General features: G+C 41.8%; 1 protein-coding gene across 1 annotated transcript in view; it reads left to right on the top strand.

Moving 5' to 3' along the window:
• ADAMTSL1 (ADAMTS like 1) overlaps positions 1-14,108 on the top strand; it is a 401,766-nt gene extending 387,658 nt beyond the window's left edge. Inside the window, exons 25-30 of the mRNA XM_066568995.1 lie at positions 1,381-1,581; positions 2,575-2,755; positions 5,820-6,027; positions 7,986-8,095; positions 8,947-9,167; positions 10,951-14,108. Of these exons, the coding sequence (XP_066425092.1) occupies positions 1,381-1,581; positions 2,575-2,755; positions 5,820-6,027; positions 7,986-8,095; positions 8,947-9,167; positions 10,951-11,057 (1,028 nt within the window). The 3' untranslated portion in view covers positions 11,058-14,108. The remainder of the gene's footprint in view (positions 1-1,380; positions 1,582-2,574; positions 2,756-5,819; positions 6,028-7,985; positions 8,096-8,946; positions 9,168-10,950) is intronic.
• Positions 14,109-15,077: the final 969 nt, after the last annotated feature.

Here is a 15,077-nt window from a genome sequence, read left to right as displayed (position 1 = left end):
CTATTAATTGTGTAGTGCAGCTACAGAGATTTCACATTCACATTTTCATTTGTCTCAGTGAATAATAAATAGTAATCAAATTACATGGAGATGGCAGTATTGAAATACCAGCTGATGGATTCTTCCTTCGTCTTTTCAGTATTTTAAATTCATACTCTTCCTTTTTTTATCCCATTCCTTTTGAGCAGTACTTATGTGAAAGTTGATGTATATATGTTATGTTTGCTTATACAAGATAGTTCTTTCAGAAGGGATTTTGTATACAATATAGTCATTCATGCACATACATGTTAATATAAAAGAAATACATAAACCTTCACTATAACCAACTAACCATCAGAATAGGTTACATTTGCAGAAACTAAGAGACTTTTCATGTCTCAGTGACATACATATCAGTGCAGGACAAGCCTAAACCAGAAGCACTCCTAGTAAAATATGCCATCCCTCACATACAGCATTTCTGCCTCCCCACCCCTGCAATTGGTGGGGATGTGTTATGCTATGGAAATCACCTAGTTCTTAATTTTTCCCCAGGAAATAGGCAAAAAACTTAGCTGGCTTTCTCAAGTTACACGAGTCTCACAGATTTCCTGCAATTCATCATGAAACTGGCAAAGTGTTCAGCTGATATGAGAACTACAGTAAAAAGTGTCTTGTAGATACACTTCCTTCAGGCCAGCAGACAAAGAACTCACTGAGAATTTAAATTGCATCATCTGCGCTGCTGATCCATAGATCTCACACAATGCTTTAGAACTTCAGGGTGTTTTCAGTTGCTCTTTCTGGTGTGATAAAAAAGAAAAAAAAAAAAAAACCAACAAACAAACAAACCACAACACAACCAAACCTGTAAAGGCTCAATTTTATCTCTTTGGTTTTCCAACAGATTTTTTTTTTGTGTGTAACAAAAATTTCTGACTTTTAATATAACAGAAACAATAAATAACATTTTAAAATGTTTTAAAAAGAAAGAGTAAGAAGAAGGTGGTCCTGTGGCTTATGTAGCAAATTTGAAGATCAAGTTGCATTTGTATTGCATGTTCAAGAATGGTCCTTGAGTTTATGCCAGGTTTATAACTCCCCTATCCCACCTTCTTCAATGCCAAAATGAGGATAATCAAAAAAGTGGGAACCTTAGAAGGTCTGATATAAGTAATTCCAAACTAATCATAGATTTTCCAATTTGCAGATTATCTGTCTCTTGGATTTTATTCTGGATGATGAGAAGGTATTCCTTATTACAGAATTACTTTTTATCATTATGAGAAAGTGAGGAGAAAATGGGATGGAATCAACTATTTCTCCTAGTTTTGACCACTTCAAAGCATATACCTGGTTTAGTAATCAGCAGGTTTTTCTCACGTACCTATTTTTTAGGTTGTGCTGTCGATGGGCATCCAACCCCAAACATCACCTGGCTTTACTCTGGTGAGCCTCTCAGCCTGCAGCATCAACTCCAGGCAGCAGGACGGATTCTTCATATACTCAATGTCAGTGATTTCACTGATGGTGAATTCAGCTGCCTTGCTCAGAATGAGGCTGGCTCACTCACACAAGTAATGACCCTGGCTATACAAGGTAACTCTTCAGTTTCAGTCATTTCACCCCGGAAAGTTCTTGCCATGCAATTCCCTGCACTGCCTTTCTCATCCTGAACTTCTCCCCTCTGAATTCATCACCATGCTTATCAGGAAAAAGATGTCTTAATGATTTCTTGTCATGGACATAGACTTGCAGGACTGTTGGGTACATTACAGTGTCTAAGGTTTTACTTTATCAAAATGACACTAGATATTTCTGCCCTGCTGAGCACAAAACACACCTTCGTGATTCAAGCTATACTTACATTGAGACTGGACAATTTTCTTGTCCAGAAATTCAAGACAGAGGTGGCAGAGTTTAAACCTCTTAAAACAGAAGCCCCTCTATCAATACATGAAGGTCAGTGTTTCACAGTCTCTTCTTCGTTGAAAACCCTTCACTTGTAAAAGTTCTGGAACTGTTTTTGTTAGTGATCTCCTAGAAAAGATGATAAAGCCACAAGAACACTGTGGTGTAGCTGGGTGGAACAGAACATGCAGCTTTCATTGCTCCAGTTGTCAGAGATGGAGAGGTGAAGAATTTAACTATTCCTTCAATTTTGCTATAAAATTGTGCATGTGTTGCTATTCCCACATTTATCTTCACAAATGATCTGTGAACTGTCTGGTAAGAGATATGGTGTTTCAAGATGATAGAGTCATAGATACTGCTGGGAACTACAGCTAAACATATCTTCATTAAGTAACACACCTTTAAAAATACAGATGTTCACTGGTATCTGGCTTCACTTAACTGCCATACTATGTTATTAACTTTCCATGCCTGATGCCTCTAAGCACCAGAAAACTGGGTTTGTTACACCAAAGGCAGTCAGGAGTTTGAATCGGGTGCCTTGCAGGTTGTAGGCATTTCCTTTTCACTGTGTCCCTGTGTTTCACCCTGCAGAACATCTTCAAACCTCTCCATTCTAATTATACCCCTAGCATCAGTTTTCCAGTGCTAACATGCCTCTCCCACACTTCCCGGCAGAGTACCGGTGGTCGGTGGACAAACTGACAGCTTGTTCGGCTTCCTGCGGCCACAGAGGGCTGCAGCTGCCCCAGCTGAGGTGCTTACTGGATGGGGCCGAGGTCAACACATCCTTCTGCAGAGAAACCCCCCAGCCATCTCTGCAGCCCCTCGCGTGCAACAGGAGAGACTGCCCTTCACGGTTCGTCTGTCTCATGTGGAAGTAGCTTACGTGCATTTAAGATGTGCTGGAAGAGTTCTCTGTGCGGGTCATCACACCACTGCAGCTTCTCTGGCGCCTGTTTGGAGAAGTCATGGCTAAAAGGGAGTTTTTGAGTGCTAAATCCAGACAGTTGGGATTTTGTAGCAGTATTAGTGGAAAACTTTGACAGTACAAGGTAGAAAGAGAATTCACAGCTTGCAATGTCTTGGGTCACACCCTATGTTTGTTATAAATTTCATGCTTGTTCTGAGCACTGAATGCATGGAAATTTTGTCACCCAAGACCTGTAGGATCATTTCTTTTTTGGCTTCATAGCAGTTTGCCCCAACAATATAACAGACAAGAAGCTAAGTTTAGCAGCTATTTCATTATTTTATTCTGAGTTTTTTTGTTGCTTGGAAATCAATACAGGCAGGACTGTAGCTGTAGCTGCAGCTGCAAAGTATTACCTTAGCAGGGTGAAAATATCTTTTGTAAAATGGGCACATCTCATAAGATCTAGTAGGCATGAAGGGGGCTGAGTTCTGCCTCTGTTTGGAGTCTGCTAGCTTGTGGTGGCTTTGGAATTGTAACTCTCTATCCTTGTAGTCCCCTGGTTTTTACTTACTGCTATATACAAATGAGCTAGGACAGCTTGAAAAACTTCTGGCTACACATAGGTCTTCCTCTGGCATATCTCAACTACTGTGTCCAATTCTGACCCCTCACTACAAGAAGGAAGGACAGAGAAGCTAGTGAATGGTCTAGAGTACAAGTCCCATGAGAAGTGCCTGAGGAAGCTGAGGTTGTTTACCTTGGAGAAAATGGGGCCCAGGAGATCTCACCACTCTCTGCAATTGCCTGAAAGGAGGCTGTAGTAAGCTAGGCGTCAGCCTCTTCTTCCAAGTGACAAGTGACAAGACAAAAGGAATCAGCCTCAAGTGGCACCAGGAGAGGTTTAGATTGGCTGTTAGGGAAAAATTCATTATGGAAAGGGTTGCCAACCATTGGAACAGTTAGCCCAGGGAAGTAATTTAGTCATCATCCTTGGACAAATTTAAAAGATACATGGATGTGGTGCTTAGGGGCATGGTTTTATGGTGGACTTGGCATTTCCTGGGTTAATGGGTGGACTTGACGATAGTCAAGATCATTTCCAACATAAATGATTCGCTGACTTCACCCCTCACAAAGTCTTTTTTTTTTTGACGCACTTTAGTGCAAACAAGAGTACGTCTTGAGCTTATCCAGAGAGTCAGTGTAGTGTTATGCTCCCTCCATATTAAAAATGTCCTGTTTCTGCATTTCAGTATCACCTTAGCTGAGTTGTGTAAACATGTTTTACCATATTTTTCATGGTGTTATTCCCTCCTCTCCCTTATTTCCAATTTGGATGTGTTATGTTTCAGTATACAAGCACTTAAGTGTAGTGAGCATCTCAAGAGAAATTTAGTACAGCTTCCCTCATTCAACAGACATTCACTCATTCAACAGCGATTTGGGACTTGTTTTAAAAAAAGTCTAAGCTGAGGCAAGGTAGAGGTACTAAGCAACCTGATGAGAAGTGGCCAGATTCACCACTCTTGCTGTGTCTTGGGCATATTGCAAGTTTCTGTTTAATTACCTTTTAAAATATATTCCTACTCTTCTTTGTAGGCAAATGTTTTCTGAGTTGCCAACTGAGTCATAAGAAAGAAACCAAAAGAGATTTGATGAAATATGAAACATGCTCATTAGCAGCAGTTTTCCTTGCTGTTGACAATAAATTCCATGGGAATGGCTTATGTCTTTTTATACCTTCCCTGAATTGTAACACGAACCCAAATCCTCCCTCAGCTCCTGAGAAACTGCTGAGATTTAAGCTTGGAAATAAAAGTTGATTGACATGCCGACCAGAGCTTTTTAAGCAGTGCGGAAATTGCAGGTTCAGCCTCACCCAACTGCATAAAAGTACCAGTGTTCTTGTTTTCCAGGTTGGGAATATGTTTGTTTATACTTGTTTCTGAGGCCACTGGAGTTAATCACCCGCAGAAGACAGAGAAATAGAAACGGATGTCTCTCCATGGGACTGGGGAATGCCTGTTGGCTATTTTGTAAAGTAATCATAAACACTGCTGGTGAGGGACGTGATAGGCAGTATTTTACTCCCAAAACCACACAGATCCTGCCAAGTATCCAGAAACTTAATGAAGCAAACTGCTGGCTTGACCATAAAACTGTTCAGAAAACTAACAATCAGTTGCATTCTCCCTATTCCTACCTAAGGCTTTCCCAAACCTGACTGTATAAGTGTTTCACCTAATGATCTTTACAGTGACAAAATGCATTAGACTATTATTTTCTGTTATGTACAACCTTTTAGCTAGTTTGACTGGATTTTTTAAATGCCAGTACACAGGGCTTCAGAGCCTCAGCCTCAACTGGTAAATGCATGGTCTGAGCTTAAGAGGAAAGAGGACTACTGTCCTTCCTTCCCTGGGATAACTGCTCCTGAGCAATGTTCAGGCTTTTCTGGATTATGCCAGCTGTCAGGGATACAACAGAGGAGGCAGGCACCAGCAGGACCCAGCAGGCTTTTGGCTGTTCTCTCACAAGTTTGAAGTGGCCTGTGAGCTACTCCAGCACTTACACAGAGATAGTTTTCCCTACTAAGGAGTGCTGCTGGGCTAGTCCTAGCATTGTACTGCAGCTTGTGACTGAGGCCTCCATGGCACCATGGTGTAAGAGCAGACTTGCCCAGCCCCTCTGCCAGGGATACAGGTATTTACTAAGCCTCTAAAAACAGCTTTAAGGGCAAGAAAATTAATTCTGGGCCCAAAGAGCATTGAGAAAGATAAATTCATGAAAAAGTTGCCATTTTCTCAGTTTTCATCCTCTGAACCATTTCTAGTGAAAACTGTGGGAGGCTGAGGCACTCAGATGTTCCAGGATCATGCCCTTAATGAGCCAATTGTGCCCAATGGCACATGCCCAATGGTCCAATTGACAAAGACCAGCTGATGCTGAGGATCCTGCAGACAGCGGCACGTGCCTGCTCCCTGACCTGTTCTGCTTTCTCTCCCAGGTGGATGGTGACATCCTGGTCTCCTTGCACACAGAGCTGTGGTGGAGGCCTACAGACACGGCGAGTGACATGCCAGCGCCTGACAGCCAAAGGCAGCTCTGTCCCAGTGTCCAACGAGGCCTGTGCCCAGGTGTCCAAGCGCCCTGTGGACACACAGAGCTGTAACAGGCAGCCCTGTGTTGAGTGGGCAGCCTCCTCCTGGGACCAGGTAAGGAACAAAGTAGCATTCCAAGGACAGTCCCATAGTGTGGGCTAGAAAAAGAGACAGAAAATGAGAGTAGTGATTTTTCAACCTAGTGTCTTCAGGTTATAGTTTGCAGGCTTTTGAGGCAGGCACTGATTTGTTCAGGTCCTTCTTTCTGTATATGATGCACTGCCTGCTTAGATTTCTGTAGCTTCTCACAATCACTGGAAACGCACATGAACATGAACATGCTGATGAACAGGGCTTTTACTGCAGACCCCTGTGTCCTCCAGCAGAATGATCTGCAGCTCCTTGTTACAGTGATTTTTGACACATCTGGGAAATAGCCTTCTTCAAGTCTTAATTCCCCTTACCAGCCTGTGAGAGTGCTTCAGTCTTGACTGGCTGGATTCAGGACTGATGATTGTGATAAGGTTGAAGGCAGGAGGACTGTGCAATAATTCAGTTTTACAAAGTTGCTGATGTTGCCTGAGAATACCAAAAAGTGTGAGGTTTCTTGACTTGCTTCATGATGAAAGGCAGAATGGAGGGCTAAAAGCATTTTCAAACTACTTCCTGCTGCTTTGCAGATCTTCAAATTTTCTCTTAGCCGATTGCGTTGCATCAGGGTCTTTTATAATGTTGGTAGTAAAAAGTGCCTTCAGCTACTAGAATGTGTAATTATTAACTGCTTGACAACACCTTTGTTTAAATCTTGAAAGGTGACTGAGTTATTGTAATACAAGTTAAATTTGGAATTATCACTTTATATCAAAGAAGAAAATTTTCACTCCCTATAAAATTTCAGGAAAGGATCAGATCATCTTTGCAAAAACCATTATGGGCTATATTACTCCCCATGATATCATACTCAGTTGAGACAATCAGTTCATTCAGAATTAATTTCTGAATTTTAGACCTAATCTCTATGCATTGTGATATAATATTTATTCTACCTAGCTTACAAAAAAGGGATTCAGGTTCCACATGGTTGCATACTGCCTAGTCTCCAAGCCAGAGGACTGTTACACGTAGTTAAAAATGTACCACTGGTTCAGTATTACATTGCTTGGTGGTATTATGGGGCATCAGCTCACCCATTGCACAAGTGTAGCAATCAGCTTTCCCAGCTCACAAAGAAAATAAACAGCCTACCTGCTCTAGCCCTATGTCTAGAATTAGTTCCTTTCCTTCATTTAACGTTCCTGGCATTTTGTTCTCCACTGTGTAATCCCATGGTGTTTTAAGATAGTGATTCACACTAATGACCCCTTTTTCAACCTTCAGTTTGTTCTTTGATATAATTTCCAGACACTTTGAAAAACAGTTTCCAATAGTTGATGCAATTTTAAAATAGCAGAAATACATGCTTCATTCCTATACCAAGTTGTATTTTAATCAAAGGAGAGGATTAGGACAGTTAAACTTAAATGTAATTGTTAAACTTGAATATGTTAGGATGGCCTTAATTTTGGAGAAAGCTTGCATATCTTTTGTGCTCCTCGTGCTTCCTGCTTTTGTTTATTGTCCTTCAATGCTTTTAAATTATTCAATGGAGTGGAATATGTCCTTGGTTCAATGCATTCTTAGTTACTTGGCCAATTCACATGCTGCAAAATGCACAGTAAAAGTAATGTATTGAGATTTCCTGTATGGATCATAGGCTCTTGGCTAATGGCATGACAGCATTTAATTTCCCCTAACAGATGTATTTAAGATTAAATTTTGAAGAGAAGAGGTAATGAATCTAGAGAGCAGATACAGAAATGTAGTTTAAATGCTGCTGGAGGAGAGTGAGGTGGAGCAGAAAATGGCTGCACAGTCAGCCTTCAAAGCTTGCAGAGTCCAGAAAGCAGTTGAAACTTCTTACTTTCTCAATAGTCTCTGAATGGCAGTATGCACTTTATTTCACTAGCGGTTTTATAAAAAATGGAACTTGCCCTGTCTTTTACCTCCCCTGAGTGAATTTTCTGTGTTTGCAGTGTAATGGGCCTTGCATTGGACCACGACTGGCTGTACAGCACCGACAGGTATTTTGCCAGACCAAGGATGGGACTTCGGTGTCATCTGATCAATGCAGTTCCTTACCAAGGTAGGTACCAAGAAATGTGTTATGTCTGAACTCACAGCCCTTTTCAGAGATATTCAATGGACTAGTGACTAAACTGAAAACTTATGGGTTTCCCCTATGTGGTAAAGAGGTCATGCTGCAACCTGTACAGTATGTGTAACAAATCTTATCAGGCTTATAGCCTGGAGTTCCCTATTTACTCCTAGAAGCTTCAGACCAGTTGGCCGAAAACTGGAAAATCTTCTATGCATGCCAAATCCTGACTACAAGTCTGTGCTATATCTTCTTAAGATGCCAGTCTTCTCACTTATTTAAACACAAACTCTAGCAGAAAACAAAGGTTTTGTTTTCCTGCAGATTTCGTTTTCCTGCAGATGGGCTCCACTTTCAACATTGTAATGACATTTGCTTTACATGAGACAGGTAGATAAATTATTATTGATCATGCTTTTTCACTACCTGTGTGACAGATATGAAACAAGTGTGCCTATACATCCTCTGTGAGACTATCTTGAAAGAAAAGGAAGGGTTTCAGAGAATTGGTTCTGTTCCCACTGACTGTAAAGCTATAAAAAAGTTACAAAGTCTTGCTGGACCATATTGGTCACCACTCATTTCACCTTTTAGCAGATCTCTGGTTTGGCCTTTTGTGGAGAGGGCATTTCAGCCACATCCTCAAACAGTTCAGATGGTCATTTAGCCTGGTGTTGGTATACCAGTGTGCACCCACTGAGGGTCTGGTCCTTGAGAGCCATCCAAAACTGCTGGCCTCACCTGGCAGCTTTGGAAGATCTGTTCCACCCAGTACTCTGGGTGAATTACCTTTGGGATATGACATACAGATGGATGTCCCTCCCTCCCTCCTCCCACAGGCCATTGAGCACCCAGAACTGCTGGACAGATGCCTGTGGCGTGCACTGGAGGGTCAGCCTCTGGACCGTCTGCACGGCCACTTGCGGGAACTACGGCTTCCAGTCGCGGCGCGTGGACTGCGTGCACGTCCGCACCAACAGGCCCGTCATGGAGCACCACTGCTCCTGGAGGCCCAGACCAGCAAACTGGCAGCGCTGCAACATCACACCCTGTGAAAATGGTACTTGGCTCAGGGGAGGGAGGGGAGGCTGCTGAGTGGCGCAGGAGTAGGAAAGAAGGGAGAGTTGTCCCTCAGAAATGCAGCACTGGACCTTGCAGCTGGGCATCCTGGGGAACATCCAGCCCAGCCCTGTGCAAAATCCAGTGTCTAAAGCTCAGCATCCCAGAGAGGGTTGCTGCCCATTGTGGAGGCTCTTGGCAACGGTGTTAGTCTGGGATTGTGTCTCCTTTCTAGCAGCATGAGATAAATAATTTATGTGGTCTTCTGGGGCAAGTTCACCAAGTCAATCAGAGGGATGGAGCACCTGTCATTTGACAAAAGGCTGAGGGAAATGGGATTGTACAGCCCCGGTTTTAGGGTTGTGACCTACTTGTGGACTTCCAGTACGTGAAGGGAACTTACAAGAAAGATGGAGCAAGACTATTTACAAAGCCATGTAGTGGCAGAACAAGGGGGAACAGGTTCAAATTGAAACAGAGTAGTTTTAGTTTAGATATTAGGAAGAAATAGCCTTTACTGTGGGGGTGATGAGACTGTGGCACAGGTTTCCCAGAGAAGCTGTAGATATCCCGTCCCTGGAGGTTTTCAAGAACAGGTTGGATAGGACTCTGAGCAATCCAGTCCAGTGAAAGGCATCCCTGTCCACAGCAGGAGGCTTGGAGCTACATAATCTTCAAGGTCCCCTTACAATGAAAACCATTCTATGATTCTATTATTAACTTTCCATTAATGGTACAGACAGAAGGAAAAGCACAAATCACAACCAGATTTACGGTTGTAGTCCAAATCCAGTGGGTATGTGGATGATGGAAAATCCTGCAGGCAAGACTGCTTTCTTTCAGATTACAAACAACAAATTGGGCCTGTCAGGGAACTAGAAAAGTTACTAATTAAAAAAAAAAATAAATTAACAAAAGAGAAAAGACAATGTGCTTGTTTGGAAATTATGCTCGCATCCTCTATCTTGCAAGCCAGTTGCTTTGCAATCATTGCAGATGCAGTAGCAGAACCCACATGTGCTTGCCTATATTCACACCAGCTCTGATACTGCCTCTCAACAAAGTGGACTACTAGGTCCAAACTCATGAGTTTGGAGGGCCCTAATGGAAGCTGAAGCAATGAGGGAGATTACAGGTATCAAGCAGGACCTCTGCTGATGCTCCAGCCTCTTTCTGCAATACAGAAGTGTCCCAAATCCCAGGGTCTTGCAGGGATACTGGACAGTTTTCCAAACTAAAAAGCAAGAGGCTGTGGGCCTCAAAAACTGTACAAGTGGTACCAGAACCTAAGCCCTAGAGGAGTTTAAAAGGTGTCTTAACATCTTCATGGTGGGTGGTTTCTGACCTGTGAAAAACTAAAAACTCAAAACAACTCCCAGTCAGCTGGGGTGACACTCCCACACACTGGCTCCTCAAGTGTGGAAAACTGGCCAAAGTGTCCCTCCCTACTAAAACAAGTATCCAGTTTAATTTAGTTTTTCATCTTTGGTTTAACTGTTAGGAAACTCCTAGAGCCTTTCTAAAATGCTGATGACAAACTGGCAGTGTTGGAGCAGCTTCAGGAGCCCTTTCCCCAGTCTCTGAAAGTAAATGTTGCCTACCAATTCTTCATTGATCCTGTGGACTTGCATTTGGTCTTTGCAGCAAGTCAAGCTCACGTTCACAGTAAGACTTCTCAACACAAAGGTTCTCCTCTTGGCCACCCAAGGATATATGTTTTCAGGTAAGAAATCCTTTGTTCATAACTTCATCACCATCTCTCCTTCTTGTTTCCCCTTTGGCAGTGGAATGCAGAGACACCACAAGGTACTGTGAGAAAGTGAAGCAGCTCAAACTCTGCCAGCTCACCCAATTTAAGTCACGTTGCTGTGGGACTTGCGGAAAATCTTGAAGACAGATGAGATGAAAATGGAGGAACAAGGGGATCACAGCCTTTTCTTCACTGAGCAAAGGCTTTTGCAGAAAATACAGATGGATGGAATGATCTTTTTCATTTTATTTATTTATTTCCCTTTAAAAAAAAACAAAACCTTTAACAAATCGTTGTTGTAAAGGGACTTGACAAGTTTCCCCTACTATGAATCTGGGAGACAGAATGCAGAGAAACATGGTCATGAGGGTAGACCACAAAGAGTCAGAGAGACCCATGACACCAAGAAATGGGTATGAGAGGAATGGGGCTTCCCCTCAATCTGTGTACATGCCTGCAGGACACACCAAGAGACAGGTGAGGAAAAGGATCACTGTCAAAATCTAGCATCATATTACAGAATCACAGAATCATAAAGGTCCAGGGAGACCTTCAGGGTTATCTAGTCCAACCGTTAACAGCACTACAATACCCACCCCTAAACTATCCCTGGGTGCCACATCCACCCTCTTCTTGGACACTGCTGGAGATGGTGACTCCACCACGTCCCTGGACAACTTAATCCAATGCCCAGCCAGTTTTTCAGTGAATATTTTTTTTAAATATCTAATCTGAGCCTCCCCTCCTCAATTTGAGGCCATTTCTTCTCATCCTAGCATTTGAAACATGGCAGAAGAGGCTGACCCCCCCTCATTACAACCTCCTTTCAGGCAGTTGTAGAGAGCCATGTGGTCGCCCCTGAGCCTCTTCCCAGCTAAACAGCCCCAGCTGCCTCAGTTTTTCCTTATAGGATGTGTCTTAGATCTTTCACCAGTTCCGTAGCCCTTCTCTGGGATATGCTCCAGCACCTCAATGACTTTCCTGCAGTGAGGGGTCCAGAACTGAGCACAGGATTTGAGGTGTGGCCTCACCAGTGCCAAGTACAGGGGGACAATCCCTGCCCTGCTCCTGCTGGCCACACTGCTGCTGATAGAGGTCAGGATGTCATTAGCAACCTTGGCTGCCTGGGCACAGCTGGCTCACATTTAGTCAGGTGTTGACCAGCACCCCAGGTCTTTTTCTGCTGAGCAGCTCTCATCTCTCTTAGACTACCTTGAGAACACAAGCACATGAGTTTGCTTTATAAGCTTATTTGTTACATCCAAGATTGGAAGCCTTTTTAAGTTCTAAACCCCTCTCTCCTTCCTACACCAGGCAAGGGACATCCTTATGATCTTTGAGGATCTGGTGTCTGGAGAAGTTGAACAATGTTCTGTAACAAAAGTGGGTCTAAAATACACCTTGAAAGTGTTTCCAGTTTGAGCTTGTGAGGGAGGATTGGGGACTTAAGGGTTGTCCTCAGCACAGAGGTGTGATGGTGATGTAAATAATTAACCAGCAAAAGGAGAACAAGTATGATGACAGACTTAAATACAAACCTGCAAACACTGTTCCCTAGAGAGCATAGACAGGAAAGAAAGAAGTTATACGTGATAAACAAGAGACATTTTGCGTACTGCATCCTACTAAGACTTATTTAGAAAAAAAGGTCCTTTACTTCCCAAAGTTCTGGTACTTTCTGACCTGGGGTTTTGGAAAAAAACTTGAAGTGGGTCTTTCTATTTTGTTAACATGAAATTTCTCTTTCCTGGCAGCCAAGCCTTTTGGATAACTGGTAGGAAAAGAACTTTATTCTGAATTTTCATGGTTGTTACTACTCAGTTGAAACAGAATCACTTTAGCATCAGCCCCATTGGACTAATGCAAATAATTTTTAAGAAATTTGCTCCTCTCCAGCTGCCTCCCACAACAAAACGAGTGCTATAAAGCAGATCTTTAAGTCCATGTATAACACCCTGAAGGTACAGTCTAAAAAATGAGACTCAAACATCACACTCACAGCATGATTTTGCATGCAGGCCATGAGTCTTTCCTCCTAGCCAGCTGCAGTGGATATTCAGCTAGTGAAGTGCTACATGATATTAGTTCCTGGACATTCTCTGCTCTGCTCAGAAAAAAAAAATAAAATTAGAGGAAATCTACAAAGAAGAGAGTTTGAGAATTGTGGAACTTTAGAGGAGACCTACCTGATCTCAGGTTTTGCTTCAAGACCTTCTCTAAATGAAAGGTTTGGTTGTGCCTCTCCTGTAACTCCTGTTGGTGCTAGTGCCTTGTAGTATATTTATGAAGTGCTGTTCAAGTACTGCTATGTACAGCTTTCATGGTATGTGGATTTTTCAATAAAACTGGGGGTCCATTATTGAGGTCAGTGCCAGGTTCATGACATTAATTGTCTCAAATTGGCTTACTTCAAAACATATCTGGGAGTGAACACTCTTGGTAGAAATGGGTCTTCAAAAATAAGTCTCGGTGCAACTTTTTATTTAAAAAAAAAGAATTACGTTCTGTGTATGTAAATGTATATCTTTTCTGTATATTTATTAGGATTTCTTGTATAAAAAGTGCAATATTAATAATTGTACATTATTTTGTCCAGATAAAACTATTTTGTTTTTTAATCTCCCCAGAATTTTGTTCCTCTAAAATCAACAGTAATAGTGTATTTCTCTTAATTTTAATAGCACTTGCATTTAATTGGGGATCTGCTTCACTGTGCACACAGTGCTTTATAGATTATGACGTGAGGGAGGGATGATGTTTTTAACTTGTGAAATTATAATTATGCATGGAATGAAGGACAATTCCTTAATAACATAATAATAGCGATGATGATGATGACGATGTGATGGATATTTTTGATACATTAGTTAACAAAATGCAGCATGGGGAAGGATTTTCTTTTGTGTAAAAGCAAAATATGTTCAAGCTATCACATGTTCCATTGTATCTGTGTAACTGTGCACAGGATAAACACAAAGGATCTGATCTGGTGGGGCCACTGTGTTGTCTCTGCGCAGTGTGGACTTAATTTCACATGTCTGTCTTCTGAATTGTGACTTGGCAGCATCTCAGTAATATAAGGATTATGGTTATTTTTTAAAAGGATGCTTTCCTTCTCTAAAGAGAAAACAAAACAGCAAACTTGTATTTATATAACTTTTTGTACAAGTAATGAGGCTTATTTAATTACAACTGTCTGACGTGTTGTTTTTTAGTCTTAAAAACAAAAGCCAAAGTAGCAAAGCTGTTGGCGTTCTCTGTCCTTATTCTTTATTATGATAGCAGCACACACCTGTTACACAAAGTACACATGATGTACCTGCCCTGTGGAAAGAGGAAATGTCTTTCCTCCTTGTCAAAACTCTTCAGACATTAAGATTCTGCGCCCTTCAGAATGGAGATATCTTGGAGATATGTTTTAATTCTCCATTTGCCTTGCCTTATTCTTATTTGCTAATGGCTTACCCCTATTGCTCTTGCAGAAGTATAAAGCTGGTCCAAGGACCATGAAGATCAATAAAAGCATACTCCTTTTTTTTAAGTATCAATGCTTCAAGACATAACTTTCCTCAGCAATCTATGGCTTGAAGAAATACCTGTTAATTCAGTCTATCCTTACAGGTTGCTGCTGCCTTCAGTAATGGACCGCCAGCTACCTGAAGTATCAGGTGTGTGTGCAGAAGGAATTGTGGTAATGGTCTGAATTATGAGAGGATAGAAGAAAAAAGTTAATAAACATTTCTTCTTAACAAAGAAAAAAAATAGAGTTTTGAAAAGTAAGCTGTTGCCCTTTTCAAACAAAAATGTGTCTCTGCTGAAAGGGAACAGCAGTTTTGCCCTGATTTTTTGACTGTTTCCCTTGTGTGATGATTCTGCAGACGTTTTTTAGATACCTAAACTGCAGGCAAGTAACACCTCACACAGACAAGCAAGTCAAAGACCAGACCTAGACTTCCAAGCCACAGTACTGAAGGCAATGGGAATTTCATCATTCATTTTCAGTAAAACAAGTTGTGTGTGTAAAATGAACAGGTTTGCATATGTTCTCAAAAGAATAATTATTGTCTCTTATGTTTGGGGCTTTAATTACTACTCAAGTCAAAAAGTGCTTGCAACCTTAAAAGCAAGCTCCCAGTTTTGCTCTCCTGACTAATTTTCCTC

This window comes from Molothrus aeneus, chromosome Z (assembly GCF_037042795.1).
Source record: "Molothrus aeneus isolate 106 chromosome Z, BPBGC_Maene_1.0, whole genome shotgun sequence".
Lineage (NCBI taxonomy): Eukaryota > Metazoa > Chordata > Aves > Passeriformes > Icteridae > Molothrus > Molothrus aeneus.
The sequence above is the reverse complement of the archived record's forward strand: the minus strand, read 5'-3'. Positions and strand labels throughout refer to the sequence as shown.